The sequence below is a fragment of the Pavona decussata genome, unplaced genomic scaffold (assembly GCF_977016875.1).
Source record: "Pavona decussata unplaced genomic scaffold, jaPavDecu1.1 SCAFFOLD_161, whole genome shotgun sequence".
NCBI lineage: Eukaryota > Metazoa > Cnidaria > Anthozoa > Scleractinia > Agariciidae > Pavona > Pavona decussata.
Genome location: NW_028145572.1, coordinates 3,862,501 through 3,877,504, shown reverse-complemented (window position 1 = coordinate 3,877,504; position 15,004 = coordinate 3,862,501). Strand labels below are relative to the sequence as shown.

Sequence of the window (15,004 nt, the reverse complement as noted above, 5' to 3'; positions counted from 1 at the left end):
GTCCTAAATGTCAGTGCTTTCCAATTTTTGTTTTAAAACCAGTACACGCTTAGGTATAAACCTCAATTTTCTTCCTCGCAACGGAAGCTATGTGGATCAAACCGGAAATGACAGGCTTAACAGAGTACATGAACTTGTCCAAGCATGCCCCGATTGTTATTGGTTGTTTAAATGTTTATCTGAATGCTGATTGGTTGCACGTTTGACAGCGTTAAAAAGGTGTCAATTAACTTCGTTTCATTTTCGCGCGCTTTTTGTTTCAGTTATCAATGGAAATTTCGCGCGCATCAATGACCTGTCTAACCTCAAAACTGGGTTAAACAATAGCAATTCGCTGAATTTACAATTAATATGCATATGTTAGAGAGAAAAAATGTTTCTTGATCTTATCATATCATGTCAACAAAAAGGTTTCTTTTTCAGGATCGAAAATTTATGTTCAAGCACGAGCTTTCGATTCCCTCACGGAATCTTTGTCAAGTGGTGTTGGACGTTTTTGTTTTGAACGACACATTCGAGACGTTTTGTCACGTGATATTTTATCAGCTTAAATCATATGACAAAAAAAAATACAAATTTCCGCAAAAAACTGTCGGCAGAATATAATGTTCTTGTCAACAAATAATTATACTGATTTGAAAGCTGGACACTAAAATTTTATAATTTTAACGAAAATTAAGCTGCAGCCACTACGGAAAACCTCTTCCTGGGTTAAAAACTCATACACGGTGTGTTTTTGTTTTCTGAGAGGAAAAATAACAAAATTTTGTCCACAGGATCGCCTCTCCGTCAAACAGGCCAAAACGTATTCAGTTCCTGTCTTTTGACAGAAAAAAATACTCTGGCTTGAGATGTTATTGAAAGTTGGAATTTTTTTCTCATTATTAATTGCAAAGGAAATTATATAAGTATCTTTAAAAAATTCAGTCCTTAGACTTAGACAGTTGCTTTTAAACTCCAGCAAACAGCAAGAACTAAACAGCCATATTTCAAATGCTGACCTTCAAGTAATATATAAAAAGCAGTACGAGTGCTCCATCCTATTTCCAAACACCGAGAAGCCGGAGAAACATACGAGCCTCAAGGTGTTTGGAAATCGAATGAAACACTCTTTCGAGTAGTTGACTAGCTTCTCAAGCCATCCATAATTATTGGAGAAAATCAAAGCAAACGTTTAACATAGTTAAAGATAATTAGTGATTTCCATTTTTTCTTATGAATTATTAATGATTTGAGAACTTAATTCCGTCGCGTGCGCATTTGCTCAGTTCAGAGGAGGCGATTTGCTTGCCCAGGACAAAGGTCAATAACTGGTTTAATTTTTTTTTTTTTCCTATGAAGCCTTCAGACAGACGTACTATGATAATATTTTTGTTGCAGTTCAAAATGTTCATCGTCTGGACATTATCCTACCTAGCTTCAGAAAATTTTCGTTCAGTCAGCTTGCAAAAAAATCAGAGATTTTTCAAATTACCACCATAGGTTCTAAAAAATGTCAATAAAAGTTAAACGTTTTATGCTTGCAAGCAGAGTTCCGTCTTACTTTCCGTGGGATGCATATGTTACATGTATAACAGTACGGCCTGTTTTTAAATTTCCTAACGAGGTTGACCTTTACCCGGCCGTCTTGCATGATTCACTGGCACCATTGCATTTTGGCGATAAGAACTACTCGAATTGTACAACTTAACTGTTTAATCTCCTCTTTTTTATACTCACCGATACAAAGGGAAAACTGCGTTGGAATCATATTTTAATATTTCAATAACATTGTACTGCGAAATCAGTTTGCGTTTCGAAAATATACGAAGGAAAAACTTTGCCGTTAGCGTTTTTCCAATAAAATTTATAAATGCAAAATGTGCATCTCTAGCATATATGGAGGGAAAACTTTGCTGTTTAATTTTGCGTTTCCAAAATATGTACAGAAGTAAACAAATTTTGCCGTAAATGTTTTTTTATTGTTTTTCGATAACTACAAAATTTATGTTGTCTCCATATGTACGAAAACTTTGCCGTTATTGATAGTTCAAAACTACAAAATCTGCACTTCTAATATATACTGACAGAAGGAAAACGTCGCCGTTGATCTCCTGCAAAATTTGCCTTTCATGTATACTGATATGCGGAAGTAAAATCTTGACGTTAATCTTTTTTAATAGCAGCTGCGAAATTTGCGTTTCCAATAGATATAAAGATGGAAACTTCCCCTGTCAATTAATGACATTTTGATATCTGCGAAATTTTGCGCTTCTAAAGTATATAGAGGGAAAACGTCTTCGCCGTTGACGAGAATTCCATTTTTATGACGGGACGAATTCCAGAAATACCCCCCCCCCTGCCCCACCCAGGTCCTCGGTGGAGACTGACAAAATAACGATAGTTTTAACAGACTTGTAGCTTGCCTAAAGAGTTACTCCAGAGCATGTTAATATTTTAATTCCTCATTGATTCCATACACTGTGAACTCAAAACCCTGGAAAACTATCTCGAGTCCCCGTCTCCCTCGTTTGTTACAATCTCGTTCTCTTGGCTCCTGGACTGTCCTGTTGTGCCATGTAGTACAGCTAGAATTATGGCTCCTGGTACAGCACAAGTCGCCCAACTGTTGGAACTGAAAACCCTTGAAATCGCCTCAAATCGACCCAAAATCCACACAGGACACAAAAGGTGAGAAATTTTAAATGAAAAATCGCTTCTATTATATTATTGTGCCTTCAAATACAATAATTCTTCTCCCTTATAATTCGCTGTTACACAACGGTCATCTTGATGCTCAAATTACGTGACGCTTATGTTTGCGTTACAAAGTTCAACACAAATCGTAGAGCTTGGACTGCAAGCAGTCCCTTTCTGGATAGTCGAGAGGTAGCCTACGTGTAGCCGTACCCACCCCCCGTTTTTCTTCGGGGGGTGGGTACGGCTACACGTAGGCTAGTCGAGAGGTCGCGCGAAATAGCCGAGCGCGAAAAAAATAACTAGAGCGAACGAGCGGAAGGGGGCTTGGGGAGAGGCGGAAAAAAGGGGAAAGGAAAAGAAAGGGACTGCGCTCTTAGCTGTAACAGACGCGTTCAGAGTAACTCCGCCCACAATTACCCATTAAAATCCAATTAAAAATGACAGCTAATAGATAACATTCTCCACTCCTTTCTTTTCCTTCTCTCCCTCAGTCTCTTCTCGTTTATTTCTCCTCTCTGCGCTATAAGCATACCATCTCGACTGAAAGGGATTGCTTGCAGTCTACGTAGAGCTTGGGCTACCTCTGCACGGCCTCTGCAGTACAAGTACTTAGAAGAATGGGAAGAATGATAAAAATCGTAAGCTCAAGGCAGGACTCGCAATCGACTTCTGACTATTCCGACAACCTGGCTTTTTTAAAGAAAGGGTTAAAAAGGGGGAAAATTGATTTCCAAGATTATGTCAAATGCCATGAAAGAACCTTTGACTACCGAGAAAAAAACCGCATTTGCGACTTTACCCGCTCGGCCAAAGCTGATGTGAGGGAGAATATGATCACTCACCTTTGTTATATGCTGCCGCCAGGACTACAGCAACGAGACCGTCAAATTCAAAAGATCCGCGAGGCTTTTGCCTGCCTCTTTGAATATGAAACATACAAGAACTACGTAAAAAGAGTAGGACAACAAAAGCCCGAGTTCCTGAAGATGTTGATCTTCAATCACAAGCAAAAGTACGTGGCTCATGTTCAATTTAGCAGCACTACTGTTAGAGATGGCGCAGACCGGTACACTGTAAACGCCACCCTCACATGCCAACGTTTTACTTATTTCCCGGTACAGAACCCAGGCGTCGACTTTGACGATATACTCCTGATCAGACCAATGGAAAATTTGCATGTGGCTTAAAGTTCGGCTGGGCATAAAAGCACTGCTGGCTGAGTACTGTTTCGACTGCTCGAGAACCCGAGGAGAAGAACGCAAGATATTCAAAGCGCAAGCCGCGAGTAGCGCGCGCGACTGGTCTACACCTACTTAAAATACTGTTTATTTCTTATTTTTCTCTGAACTATGTAAGTGTACGGTAAAACTTTTAAATGTGACCGAGTCACTTTGCAGTTCCCAAAGGCAATTTCTGAATTATTTCTAAGATCGTTGTAGAATATTTTCGTCTCACGTTTAGTAGTCTAAAGTGTTTATTTTTATCATTGACCTATTGCAGACGTGAGTTTGGTTTAGTTTATCACGTGCTGAAGTGTTACATTTGGGTGAGGTTCACTATTTCCTAGCCTTGGTTTCCTTGTATATGGGATTAGAAGACAGTTTTCTGTTTCTTGTAGCAACATTGCATGATATCATCAGTAGGTCATTAGGGCGTTCAGTTATTTTAATCTTATAATTATCAAGTAGTGTGTGATGAAAATTTACGTAGCTAGCTATTATGTAATCCCGGGGGGGGGGGGAGGGTACACCCATATACGTGCTATATAGGTATGTCCCAGGTATGTGCCGCCGTAATCTTTCTGTTTGTTTTGTGACAATCCTTTTCCTGTCACATAAGCAGTAGGTGTTTAGGGGCTATTCACATGATTCCGGAATGAAACTCATTCCGGAACGAGTTTCGTTCCAGAATGAAGTTCGTGCCGCATTCACATGTGCAAATCGACCGACTCTGGCTCACGTGGTTTAAGTTCCCGCGCATCAGTAAACAAAGATGGCGCGAGTCTGCACGAAACATTGTTGTGCATATTAATGGAATGGCTTTTGCCAAAGTCTTCAGCCAGGCCACTGTCCAGCTAAAGCACTTCGAACGTGCTAGACCAGCACTACTTTATCCGAGTCCCATTCCACTTCTTCTCCCAACTTTTGCCTCTTATAGCTAATGAAAACGTCCAGCAATTTTCTGTTTTCGTTGCGTCCCATTTCCATCTACAAACCGAATCTTTTAGTCTGAAATGTCAGCCGTCTCCTCTCCCTAACCCACAGGGGGCGCGGGAGAGAGAGACGTCTGAATTCCGAGCGTTATAATGTCGTCCGTTGACGTCACACAGTAATTTATGCAAATTTGCATAAATAAAAACCATTGAAACCAAATGGCGGCCACTAGTCCTGGAAGCGCATGGAAGCATTGCAGCATGCATAATGTAGGAGGTTGTGTGCGTTTTGTGAGCCGTAAAATTTGAAGACAAAGCGTTAAGAAAGTATGCACGGGATCGCACTTCATTTTCCACCGAAGATGAATTGAAAAATATTCCGATAAATGTTATTAGTAAATAAAGTGTTGACAGGCCAGACACGACTCATATTAACGTGGTATGGTGGTATGAAATGTAACTTCTCGTTATGGTTTTGCTGTTTTTGACTGGTTTTTTTTTTTTTTTTTGTATATATGAAATAAGAGTAGGTCCTCCAGAATATTTCTCGAAGCAATGGTTGGTTTTGAATTTAAAGTCATTTGCTCCTCAAGATGTTTTTGAGGTTAGGCAACGCCGGGTGGTAAGTTATGACAAAAGAAAGAATTTTGTTTCGCACTTTATCTTTTTGTTGTAAAGCCGACTTCCGTTCAGCGAAAATCGGAGGTTATTTTTTCAATGAGATTGTGAGGGTAGCCTCTAGCCCAAAAGTGCGTTTTGAAGTGGATGATGTTGTAATAGAATGATTTTGCAGAGGAGGTGTTTCGAAGAAGTCTCAGGGCTTTATTTTTTATTAGTCCTTTTCTGACCCCGGTGGGTGGCAGGAAAAAAAATGTGTACTGGAAGGTCTCTGTAGGTTTAAAGTGCGTGCGAATGTCAAAGATTCCCGCATGATTATAGAATCGCTGAGACTTCTGAGAACCAACTACTCAGTGAAATTATTCTATTGCAATACCACCAACTTCAAAACGCGCCTTCAGGCAAGAGGCTATCAACACAATCTCATTGAAAAAAATAACCTCTGAGATTAAATTCACTGAACGGAAGTCGGCTTTGCAACAAAACGAGAAAGTGCGAAATAAAATTCTTCCCATCTTCACAACTTACCACCCGGCTCGAGAAATATTGAAAGAGCTTCCCACTTATCTCATACCAAAAAGGAAAATTTTTAAGAGATATACTCGCGAGAGCAAAACCACGTTAAACGAGAAGTCACTTTTCTCACCAGGAACTTACGAGTTGTGTCTGGCCTGTCAACACTTTATATTCGCCGCCGAAATAAAATATCTGTTTTCGCAAGTTTGACCAGTAAGAAATGGTTATCTATTTCAATTAGGGAAGAACCAATCAAAAACTACCTACCATATTCGCAAAAGTACGTGACGTCAACGGACGACATTATAACGCTCGGAATTCAGACGTCTCTCTCTCCCGCGCCCCCTGTGGGTTAGGGAGAGGAGACGGCTGACATTTCAGACTACGAATCTTTCTTCACTTTCATATCCGCCATCTTGAAAAAGATACGCATGCGCTACTCGCCGCAGGCGATTTTTCATCTCGGAACGAAGTTCGTTCTCACTTTACATGATACCAGAATGAAATGTCATACCAGAACGAAAAATTCATTCGGATTGAAAACCGGAATTAACTCATTCCAGAATGACTTGTGCGAGGGCACAATTTCATACCTGTCAACCCCCGGAGTACAAAAATCTGGAGACATCTAGAAATCTATTCTATTTGTTCCGCGGTCCCAGCAGAACCGTGTCATCAAGCCTACATTTAGGGCTTCAGTGGGGGGGGGGGGGGGGGGGGCAGATGCAGAGAAATATATGGAGATGGAATGAACTCATTCCGGAATGAAACTCATTCCGGAATCATGTTAATAGCCCCTTACTCCGGTATAAATACAAGTTGTTTAGCTCAGTTTATTTGAGTGGAGCAGAGTGTTGTTCGAGTAACCTGTGGTAGCTCGCTCCCCAGTGGTAGTTATGCTCTGGTTAGTGGAGTTTGTGCCGTTGTAAAGCATGTACATAACTCATTCCTGCTTTTTATAACTCCGTTTTTGTAATAGTCCGTTTTTATATGTTCACGTGTTTTTATAACATTCCGTTTGTTTTAGTATTAGTTCGTTTCGTTTCTTTTCATTTTGTTATAATAAGCTAAGGGTTTCACTGTAATAAACGTTCTTTTAAGCCCTCTCCTTGCATCCACGAGTTCATGTCTGTTGTGCCATTGCTCGCGCACTCCGCGTTGGCCACGCTAGACCGCTCTCGCTGTCATCGGTTAAATAAAGGTACAAATTGTAAAACCTTAGTCAGTTAATAAGAGCCGAATAAATTACTGGAGCTGTTAAGCGAAGCCTAATGATATCCCTCTCCACAAAAGACACAGAATTAGGCGTTTAACGGTGGCTCGCTCTTAGGTTAAGTACAGTTAACGGCCTTGATGCAGACAAATCGCCTCATCATTTCTAATGTATTGCCGCCAAGCTCTAACCATTTCCCGAATCAACCGATCGATTATGCAAACTTTTACTGCTCTTCCGATAAAGACGACATTTTTCTCTGAGAAAAAGAAAAAAAGGAAAGCCTCTATACTTTGTTCTGACTACTGTCACAAGCAGCTGTTTCTCGATCCAGATACCTTTGTCGAAATCAGGAGCCATGATTATGGCTCTTGTCGAAATCCATTGATCCGGCGTAGCTTCTGGTATCTCTTACACGCTTCACTCACACGCTCTTAACTTCCCGCGTGAATCCATATCTTGGATCACAGACCGTCGCAGCACTCTAAACGCGAATCCTTTTGCATACTCGGTAGAAATAGGCGTAACCAATGAGAAGTATGGAAAAAACGTATGGACACCAATCCATTATCAGACACCCTTACGTAAATCCCCAAACTCTCTGGGGGTGGGGGGTGGGTGTTACTTGGGTTTAATCTTAAGTGACTTCTCGCAGAAGGCCGCAAATGTTCCTTAAAAAATTCTGAATAAGGAAACAAGGAAGTGCTTTATTTCCTGATGTTGTATCTGCATACACTGAACCAAAAAACAATCACAGTGGTAACAGCAAGTTCTTGCAGGGGTTCAGGCAGAAAACATGAAATCGTACGATTCCCAGCTTGTTCCTCCATTTCAATTCTGTTCACGCCTTTCGGTGCTTAACCAATGTTCAAAGAGTACCCTTTCCTCGATTTCGCATGCCTGTAAAACGTGGTTTCAAGGAAGTAGATACCACAATTATTAGATATCACCTTTGACATAGACATGCCTTTCACCTTGTTCCTCTCCCGTGACTGCCCGTGCCACCGTTCGTAATCTTCGTGTTTTTTATTAGTGTTCTCAATTGTAATTTTTACTTGATTTTTTTTTAGGTTGGGGTTGCGCCTCGCATGGGTATCATATCCCGTTCGCGCTAACCCTTTTGGTCTTTCGTTCCACATTTCTTTCTTTCATATTTATAGTTTGTTGTTAATTAATTAATTGACCAATAAAACTGAAAGAAAAAAAGTCCTTTTTAGTACTTGGCTTACAGTTTTTTGGCCTTTCTACGCAAGATACTGAAATACATATGGGCATACGTAAAACTGAGCTAACAACACACGCTTTAATATTTTAAAACATGATGATGGAAGTTTCTTTCAAAACTTGTTTCCCTTACTCAGATGTTGACAAAAACAACCCTATTGTGTTAACAAATATAACTAATAATAATTCATTACAGATAAATTAAGAATAACACAACAATTGAAACTTTTTAACAAGCTCACACCAACAAATGGCGTGAAAAGTGTACTCAAAATCAGAATAAAGTCTTCTTCATGGTGTCAAGAAATTAAGTTGCTATTTCAGGTTCCTTGTCATGTAAGGCTTGTCAATAATTATTGTTTTTCTCTTCGGAGATCTTGCACCTGAAGTAAAAGACAGTCAGCTTGCTTTCCATATTTTCACTGGATGATTGGAAACCAGTGGAGAGGGCATCTAAATTCACCTCAAACAAGGAAGTTGTACATCTTAGTCTCTCACTTATGTCTTGTAACAGCTTTTCAACGGTATATTCCTGGTCATTCATCAAGCACTAATAAAGTTAATGAGTGATGATATATTCTTCTTTATTTTTCTTGAACGTGGCTAGCAGCTCAGTCCCACTTGCTTTTCACAGGTTTTCCATTTTGCACTGATACAGAGACTGTCCCTTTTTCTCCTCCAGTTAAATTCATGTATCCCAGGAACAATACACAACCAACAATGGCCACAGTACCACCAACCATGACTACTTTGTTCTATAATGATAAATTTGAAAACAAAATGAAAAAAGAATAAGTTATGAATGAGAATCCTTCAGAACAGATCACAGTGAAGCTCTCTAACAGCTTGGAAGTAAATTTTGATAGAAAAATCCCCTGAATAGAGCACTATTACATAACAAATTAAAAGCAATCATTGTTAAACAGAAACAAGTGAACAAAATAAGACAGTAGAATTAGTGTCCAATTTGTAGGTGCCTAATACATGGTTATGTAAAATCACTCTACTACTCAGTCTGAAGGAGTCCTCAAAGTTATAAAAACTTAACCACCAATAATTTATTACTGTTATGACCCTGTTGATGTAATTCTACATAAAATAGACTCATGAGCCATGAGCAGATGCTTGTGGTGATCCAGCCATGTGAACCCCAGGCAAAGGGACCACTCTAAGGGGGTGTTTAAACGATACCAGTGCGACTTTCAATCTGGTGCAAGTTCATTCTGGTTTCCTCTTGTGGCTCTGTATTCATTAACAAAATACCAGCACAAAATCTCATACCGGAGTGAGTCAAACAAGTGCGAGTTCACCCTGGTCACTGTACTGTAGCGAGATTTTCATTCTGGTATGAAACTCATTCTGATGTCATGTTAAGGTGGTACGACTGTTTGTTCGAGAAATCACTCTCCTGAGTGTCTGGAACAGGTTTTGCATGCATAGTCTTCGACATCCAACCTAAGATGGCATCACAATCACAAATTTGTTCTTTTCAACACATTTTGGCTGGTGTGAAGTGCCCCTGGCCTTCATGCAAATGCCAGATGGAATCTCATCCCTTCATGTAAACAGGATATGAAATCACAACGTAGTACCGGAATAAAACTCACAGTGGTGCAGTTTTCACATGTAAACACCCCATAATATAGGAAGTTCTACTCAGTGGACAATTTTTTTTAACAATTTGCTAACACGAGTTTCCCTGGTGGCAAAACAAAAACCGAGCCATATGGGGAACTTAAAAAAATATTTTCTTTGAGAGGATCAGGAGTTCCCACTTTTCACAATTGCAAAACACAAATTTTACTGAGTAGCAGCAAATCTCTGATTTTTAGCCTGAATCCCTGATGTGCCTTCATTTTCTCCCTTTCCTCTCCTCACACTCACGAAATAAACTTGACTTGGCTTAACACCCCCAGACCCCACCACATGCCTGATTACTGGGTACACACTGGAGACTTCATATTTCCAGAATTGATATATAATGCTCAAATAGCTCAATGTCCTTGGCCAAAAGCAGATTTAACGTTGGTACACATGAGCTGATGAGTAGACTCAAGTTTAAAAAAGGAGCCTCTGGACAAGCCTGGCGGGGGCTTGTTCCACGGCTACTCCGTAAAAACTAAAATCTTAAACTAAGATTTTACCTTACGTTTCCCGTCTTATGCAAGACCACCACCACATGAAATTGAGACGGTGATCATCTTTTTTTAACACAGGAGATCTTAAATGAAGACTATCGGAGTCTCAGTTAGTATATAAGATAAAAGATCGTCTTAAATATTGTCTTTAAATCGTCTTCATTTGAGAAGCGCTTATCTTAATCAACATTGAGGCATCTTACTTTAAGAAAGACCAGTCTTAATTGTATTAATCTGAGTCGATGGGGTCCTTATTTTAAGACGTTTTTTGGTCTTGTGGAAATTTTAAGACGCCGAGGCAGGCTATAAGATACTGCCATCCTACGTAAGATGCAATACGCCTTAAGCTGGCGACACACCTGGGCATTTTATACGACGATCGCAGCGAATTTGATCGCCAGCGAAAATCGCAAGTGATTTTCGCCACCGATTGATGCGGACACACCTGGCGATTTTTTTTTCGCCGATCGCGGCGTTGTTCATGTGATAAAACCGCCCAACCTGACTGATTGACTTAACTGGCAATTCGCAGTGGTGAGCGTAAAAAAATCACGGGAACGGGCACACTTGGCAAATTTAATCGTCGATATCTGACATGCCAAATATCGGCGATTTAATACGCCGATCTCTACTCTCACCATTTTAGTTCTCGGTAAAAAACAATAAATATATAAAAAAAAGGCTAACTTGGAAGAAATAGAAAACGCCATTTTTCGCGCGGTCCTTGCTCGGAAACAGCACGGAAACGCTTGCTACGCGCGCAGGCTACAATACAAAAGGATCCAAATTTTGCAAAGCCCTTCCTGATTGGTTCATTTAAAAATTGCAGACCTCATAGGATACAGGACGTCTTTTCTGATTGGTTGATTTTGATCCAAACTCTGCAGACACGGAGTCTGGAGGTTTGATCCATCGCAAACTCTCACCTTGTTTAGAACAAGGTGATTTAGCGCAATATACTCCTCATGATCAAGCAGCGGAAATTGGAGAATTTACAAGAATTTCGAGACAGCAACTTCAATATTCAAATAACAAGACATCTGGACATAAAATACGGGCTAAAGCCCCGGTAAACGTGGTAACTTACACGAATTTGACGGCATGCGCGAGACAGAAGATTGAAAATGGAAATGAAGAAGTTACTGTCGCTTTTTATTGAAAACCAAAGATGGGTCCAACAATTCTACTGCATCATGATCACCGCGATCAGAGGAATGAGTGTAGTGACAATCTCCATTCCCTGCTATCAGAGGTCTCTATGATTTAAAGGACTTTAAGACCAACAAAACAGTAGTTATTGGCCGCGGCCCGGCCTCTGTTTTCCGATGAATTTACGGTAAGCTGATTTCGATAAGTTGCCTCATTTAAATTAGATTTGGTGTAATAAAGTACTATGGATTGAAATTCGTTGTGTTTTCGTTGCTCCATATATCATGTTCAAGCTTAATGGTATTAAACGCTCTCTGTCAGTTTTAATGTAGTGACCGTTGCAGTTAGATTTATACCTTGCGTCGAAACTTAAATCAGTTGAGATTCTAAAGCATCTAGAATAAGATTGTTCAAATCTTGAGTTAAGATGAAAATATGACTTACCACAGCACTTTGAATCTAAGAAAAAATCATCTTAATCTAAGACGCCATCATCGTATAAATAAGAAGAAAGTCGTCTTATCCTAAGATGAATCGTCTTCAAATGAGATTTACGCGCTGTCTTACCACAGCACCAGAATTAAGTGTAAAAAACGTCTTAAAGTAAGATTTTAGTTTTTACGGAGTACCAGCCGTCTTCTTGCAAAAAGTCTCTCCTCCCTAGAAGCAGTCGTGGGATAAGTCTACTCCTCTTGTGTACCAATCTTGACATGATTCAGTTAAGATACTCACGGGTTTGATAAACAATTCGGGATTAATAAGCCGAAAAGCAAAGGTAGATTGCCGACCGCTTCCACCTCTCTTTCCTGGCGAAGACGCCATGTTTATTCCTGCGCCAGTAGACCTGGGCCTGGGCACTAGCACCTAGTCTATCTCCATAGTATGGAACGCCTGCTTGTTTCCGCATGTTTCTTTCAAAGCGAGAATTAAAGCGAGAATTATTTGTCAAAGAATTTCACAGCTCCAACGGCAATATTCTTTCTTTTCCTCACATTTTTTGTTATGAAAATGTCTCATAGAATCTTTAGGAATTCAATGCATGTGTGTGTCACTATACAAAGTGAATTAATGAGAATAGTCTTCGGTCCTGCCAGACTCCCAAGGCCGTCATGTTCTCTTCTTCGACTTCGAACGCGACCAAGAAAACGAAACGAAGTCGAGCTTCAGGAGCGCCAAGTACAGTTCTCGGATATGACGATGAGGTTGACACTGGAGACATTTTTAACGTAGAACAACAAGAACTTCTTGATCTCATTGAGAAAGAAGACGTTAATGAAGTGAGAGAATTCTTTCGCTCGTGGTCCAACGTTCGATGTGAGTCGAGGCGAGATTGGGAGAGTTGCTCTTCGTTCCGCTGTTTGCAACGAGCGAGCAGACATTGCGGAGATCTTGCTCCAGAATGGAGTACGAGTTGGTAACGCCCTTTTCACCGCCGTCATTGAAGGTTCAAGAGAATGCGTTGAACTGTTTCTTGACAGTCGTTTCTTTGGTGCAGGAGATATTGGACCCACCGATCAAAGGGAGGGGTTTTTTATGAGTCCTCTGATGCTGGCAGTTCGCCTGGGAGATCACGACATCATACAGTACATGGTTTTCAAAGGCTTTCAAATCGAGCGGCCTAATAATTCAGCACAGGGACAGCAAGATGGTAAAAACCAAGAAGAAATGCAATTCTTGTTGCACATAAATTCTTACCGTGCTCTTGCCAATCCCCTGTACATGGCCTACTCTTACCTTTACAATCCTGAAAGTGAGCACCCAATATTCAGAGCATTCTCCTTGCATGAAGTCCTTGATCATAAAGCCATCATTGATCATGAATTCAAGAAGGACTATAAGGAGTTAGCTGAAGGTTGTGAGGAGTTTGCTGTCAGCCTTTTGGAGCAGTGCACAACAATGGATGAAATCAAGATTCTGACAGACATTTGCCCAGATATTGATGAGCATTTTAGCAAAGAAGTGAGGTACACTGAGGTTCCTGCTGATACAGATGAAGCGATAGAGCTCACATTTCTCAACATGGCATTGAGGAATAGTTGTGACAAGGTATGCCGGTGATTTCAAAATGATTGACTATTACATTTGAAATTTTGAGGCCCCTTTCTTTTTTATTTGAGTTAATAATGTAATAAATGAAATTGTGCCCTTGTATGTGCATGACCTAGAGGTGTGATGATGATGAAAGATAAGGTTGCTGGGATTTGTTTCAGAATTTTGAAGTTAACACTGTTTTTTTTTTAAATTAAGTACTTTAACTTGGGAAATTCTGAGCCCAGTACTCCATTCCCTCCAGACATTAATGCCTATTTTGTAATAAAGTGCTTGCAAAGATTTATAAATTTGTTATAATCAGATGTGTCTTTAAAATAATGCTCAATAATATGCCTTTGTTTTGTTTTTGTTAAACTTGTAGCTCACCCATACAGTCAACTAAGACTGAACATAGTCCTTGATATGGGAATTCCTGAAATCACATGTTGTGATCTAACATGGCGGAAAAGGAACCTCCTAAGTAAAATCATCTACAGTGTGTGCCACATGTTGCTGTTTCCTTGTTTGGCAGTTGTCTACCTTTTGGCGCCAAACATTCCACTGTCAGTAGCTATGTCAAAGCCACTTGTTAAGTTTCTCAGTCACACAGGCTCCTTTGTGGTATTTCTGGTTTTGCTCATCATCTCAGCATTCCAGGATCAGTTTCATACAAGAATTGATTCTCCAAGTATTGTGGGTGAGTATTGAACTGTTGTCTAGTGACACTTGAGTGAGTGGGGTTCCAGAGGCAAGGATGTCTGAGAGTAAAAACTAAAAGGGAAGTACTTAAGGTTAGTGGTGCTAGGCAATGAAAAATCGGAATGTAAACCCAAAGAACATTTTAGGCGAGTGAACCATTCCACATGCTGTACTTGACTGTTACTTGTGAGTATATTTAAAAGGCAAAATGATTTACATTTGATTGAATGTTGTGAATTAGAATGTACTAACCAATTAAGCATCTGGCATTTGGGGGACTTACATGTATAATTATTATTTTGGAACTTTTATAGATTATCTACCAAAGCCTTGTATTTTCTTGTACTATGTTCACACTTAGTATATATAAGGCTTCCATTGTTAGCAAGCATCCTGCTGTCAGTGATAACTAACAATGTAGTGAAGATGACTGACTACTCAGATTTTGGACAATGCAAAAGAATATCTCCATTGTCTAAATTCCTTGCAGAGCGAAGTGATCCTTTACCCGTCAAAACTAGTAGATACATGTAAAATGCATGTGCAGACAACCTTTGACTTTCATCATGTTTCTTTTTGGCGGTG

The 15,004-nt window shown here is 40.0% G+C and overlaps 2 protein-coding genes and 1 long non-coding RNA gene across 4 annotated transcripts in view; 2 read left to right on the top strand and 1 right to left on the bottom strand.

Moving 5' to 3' along the window:
* Positions 1-4,184: 4,184 nt before the first annotated feature.
* On the top strand, positions 4,185-7,069 carry LOC146464885 (uncharacterized). Its single transcript, XR_014868456.1, has 2 exons — positions 4,185-4,524; positions 6,760-7,069. It is a non-coding gene; the product is annotated as an uncharacterized LOC146464885 (long non-coding RNA).
* Positions 7,070-8,462: 1,393 nt separating this feature from the next.
* On the bottom strand, positions 8,463-12,544 carry LOC146464884 (small integral membrane protein 8-like). Of its 2 annotated transcripts, XR_014868455.1 has the most exons (3): positions 12,422-12,544; positions 8,926-9,157; positions 8,463-8,893 (listed from the first exon to the last, which is right to left on the bottom strand). XR_014868455.1 is itself a non-coding variant. In XM_085129549.1 (2 exons), exons 1-2 carry the CDS (start codon positions 12,509-12,511, stop codon positions 9,014-9,016), a joined length of 234 nt encoding a protein of 77 aa, XP_084985675.1. In that variant the 5' UTR covers positions 12,512-12,543; the 3' UTR covers positions 8,463-9,013. The 2 variants fall into 2 exon arrangements, 1 of the variants encoding a protein (XP_084985675.1); XM_085129549.1 differs by having other exon boundaries at positions 8,463-9,157; positions 12,422-12,543.
* Positions 12,545-12,798: 254 nt separating this feature from the next.
* The window catches only part of LOC146464883 (short transient receptor potential channel 5-like), a 9,580-nt gene continuing 7,374 nt past the window's right edge, over positions 12,799-15,004 (top strand). Inside the window, exons 1-3 of the mRNA XM_085129583.1 lie at positions 12,799-13,003; positions 13,134-13,727; positions 14,103-14,417. Of these exons, the coding sequence (XP_084985709.1) occupies positions 12,799-13,003; positions 13,134-13,727; positions 14,103-14,417 (1,114 nt within the window). The remainder of the gene's footprint in view (positions 13,004-13,133; positions 13,728-14,102; positions 14,418-15,004) is intronic.

Bases quoted from the DNA above. Each gene is read 5' to 3' on its own strand.
- LOC146464884 (XM_085129549.1), bottom strand. From the start codon at position 12,511: ATGGCGTCTTCGCCAGGAAAGAGAGGTGGAAGCGGTCGGCAATCTACC. The intron at 9,158-12,421 runs GTGAGTATCTTA...TTATCATTATAG, and splicing joins CCGAATTGTTTATCAAACCC to AACAAAGTAGTCATGGTTGG.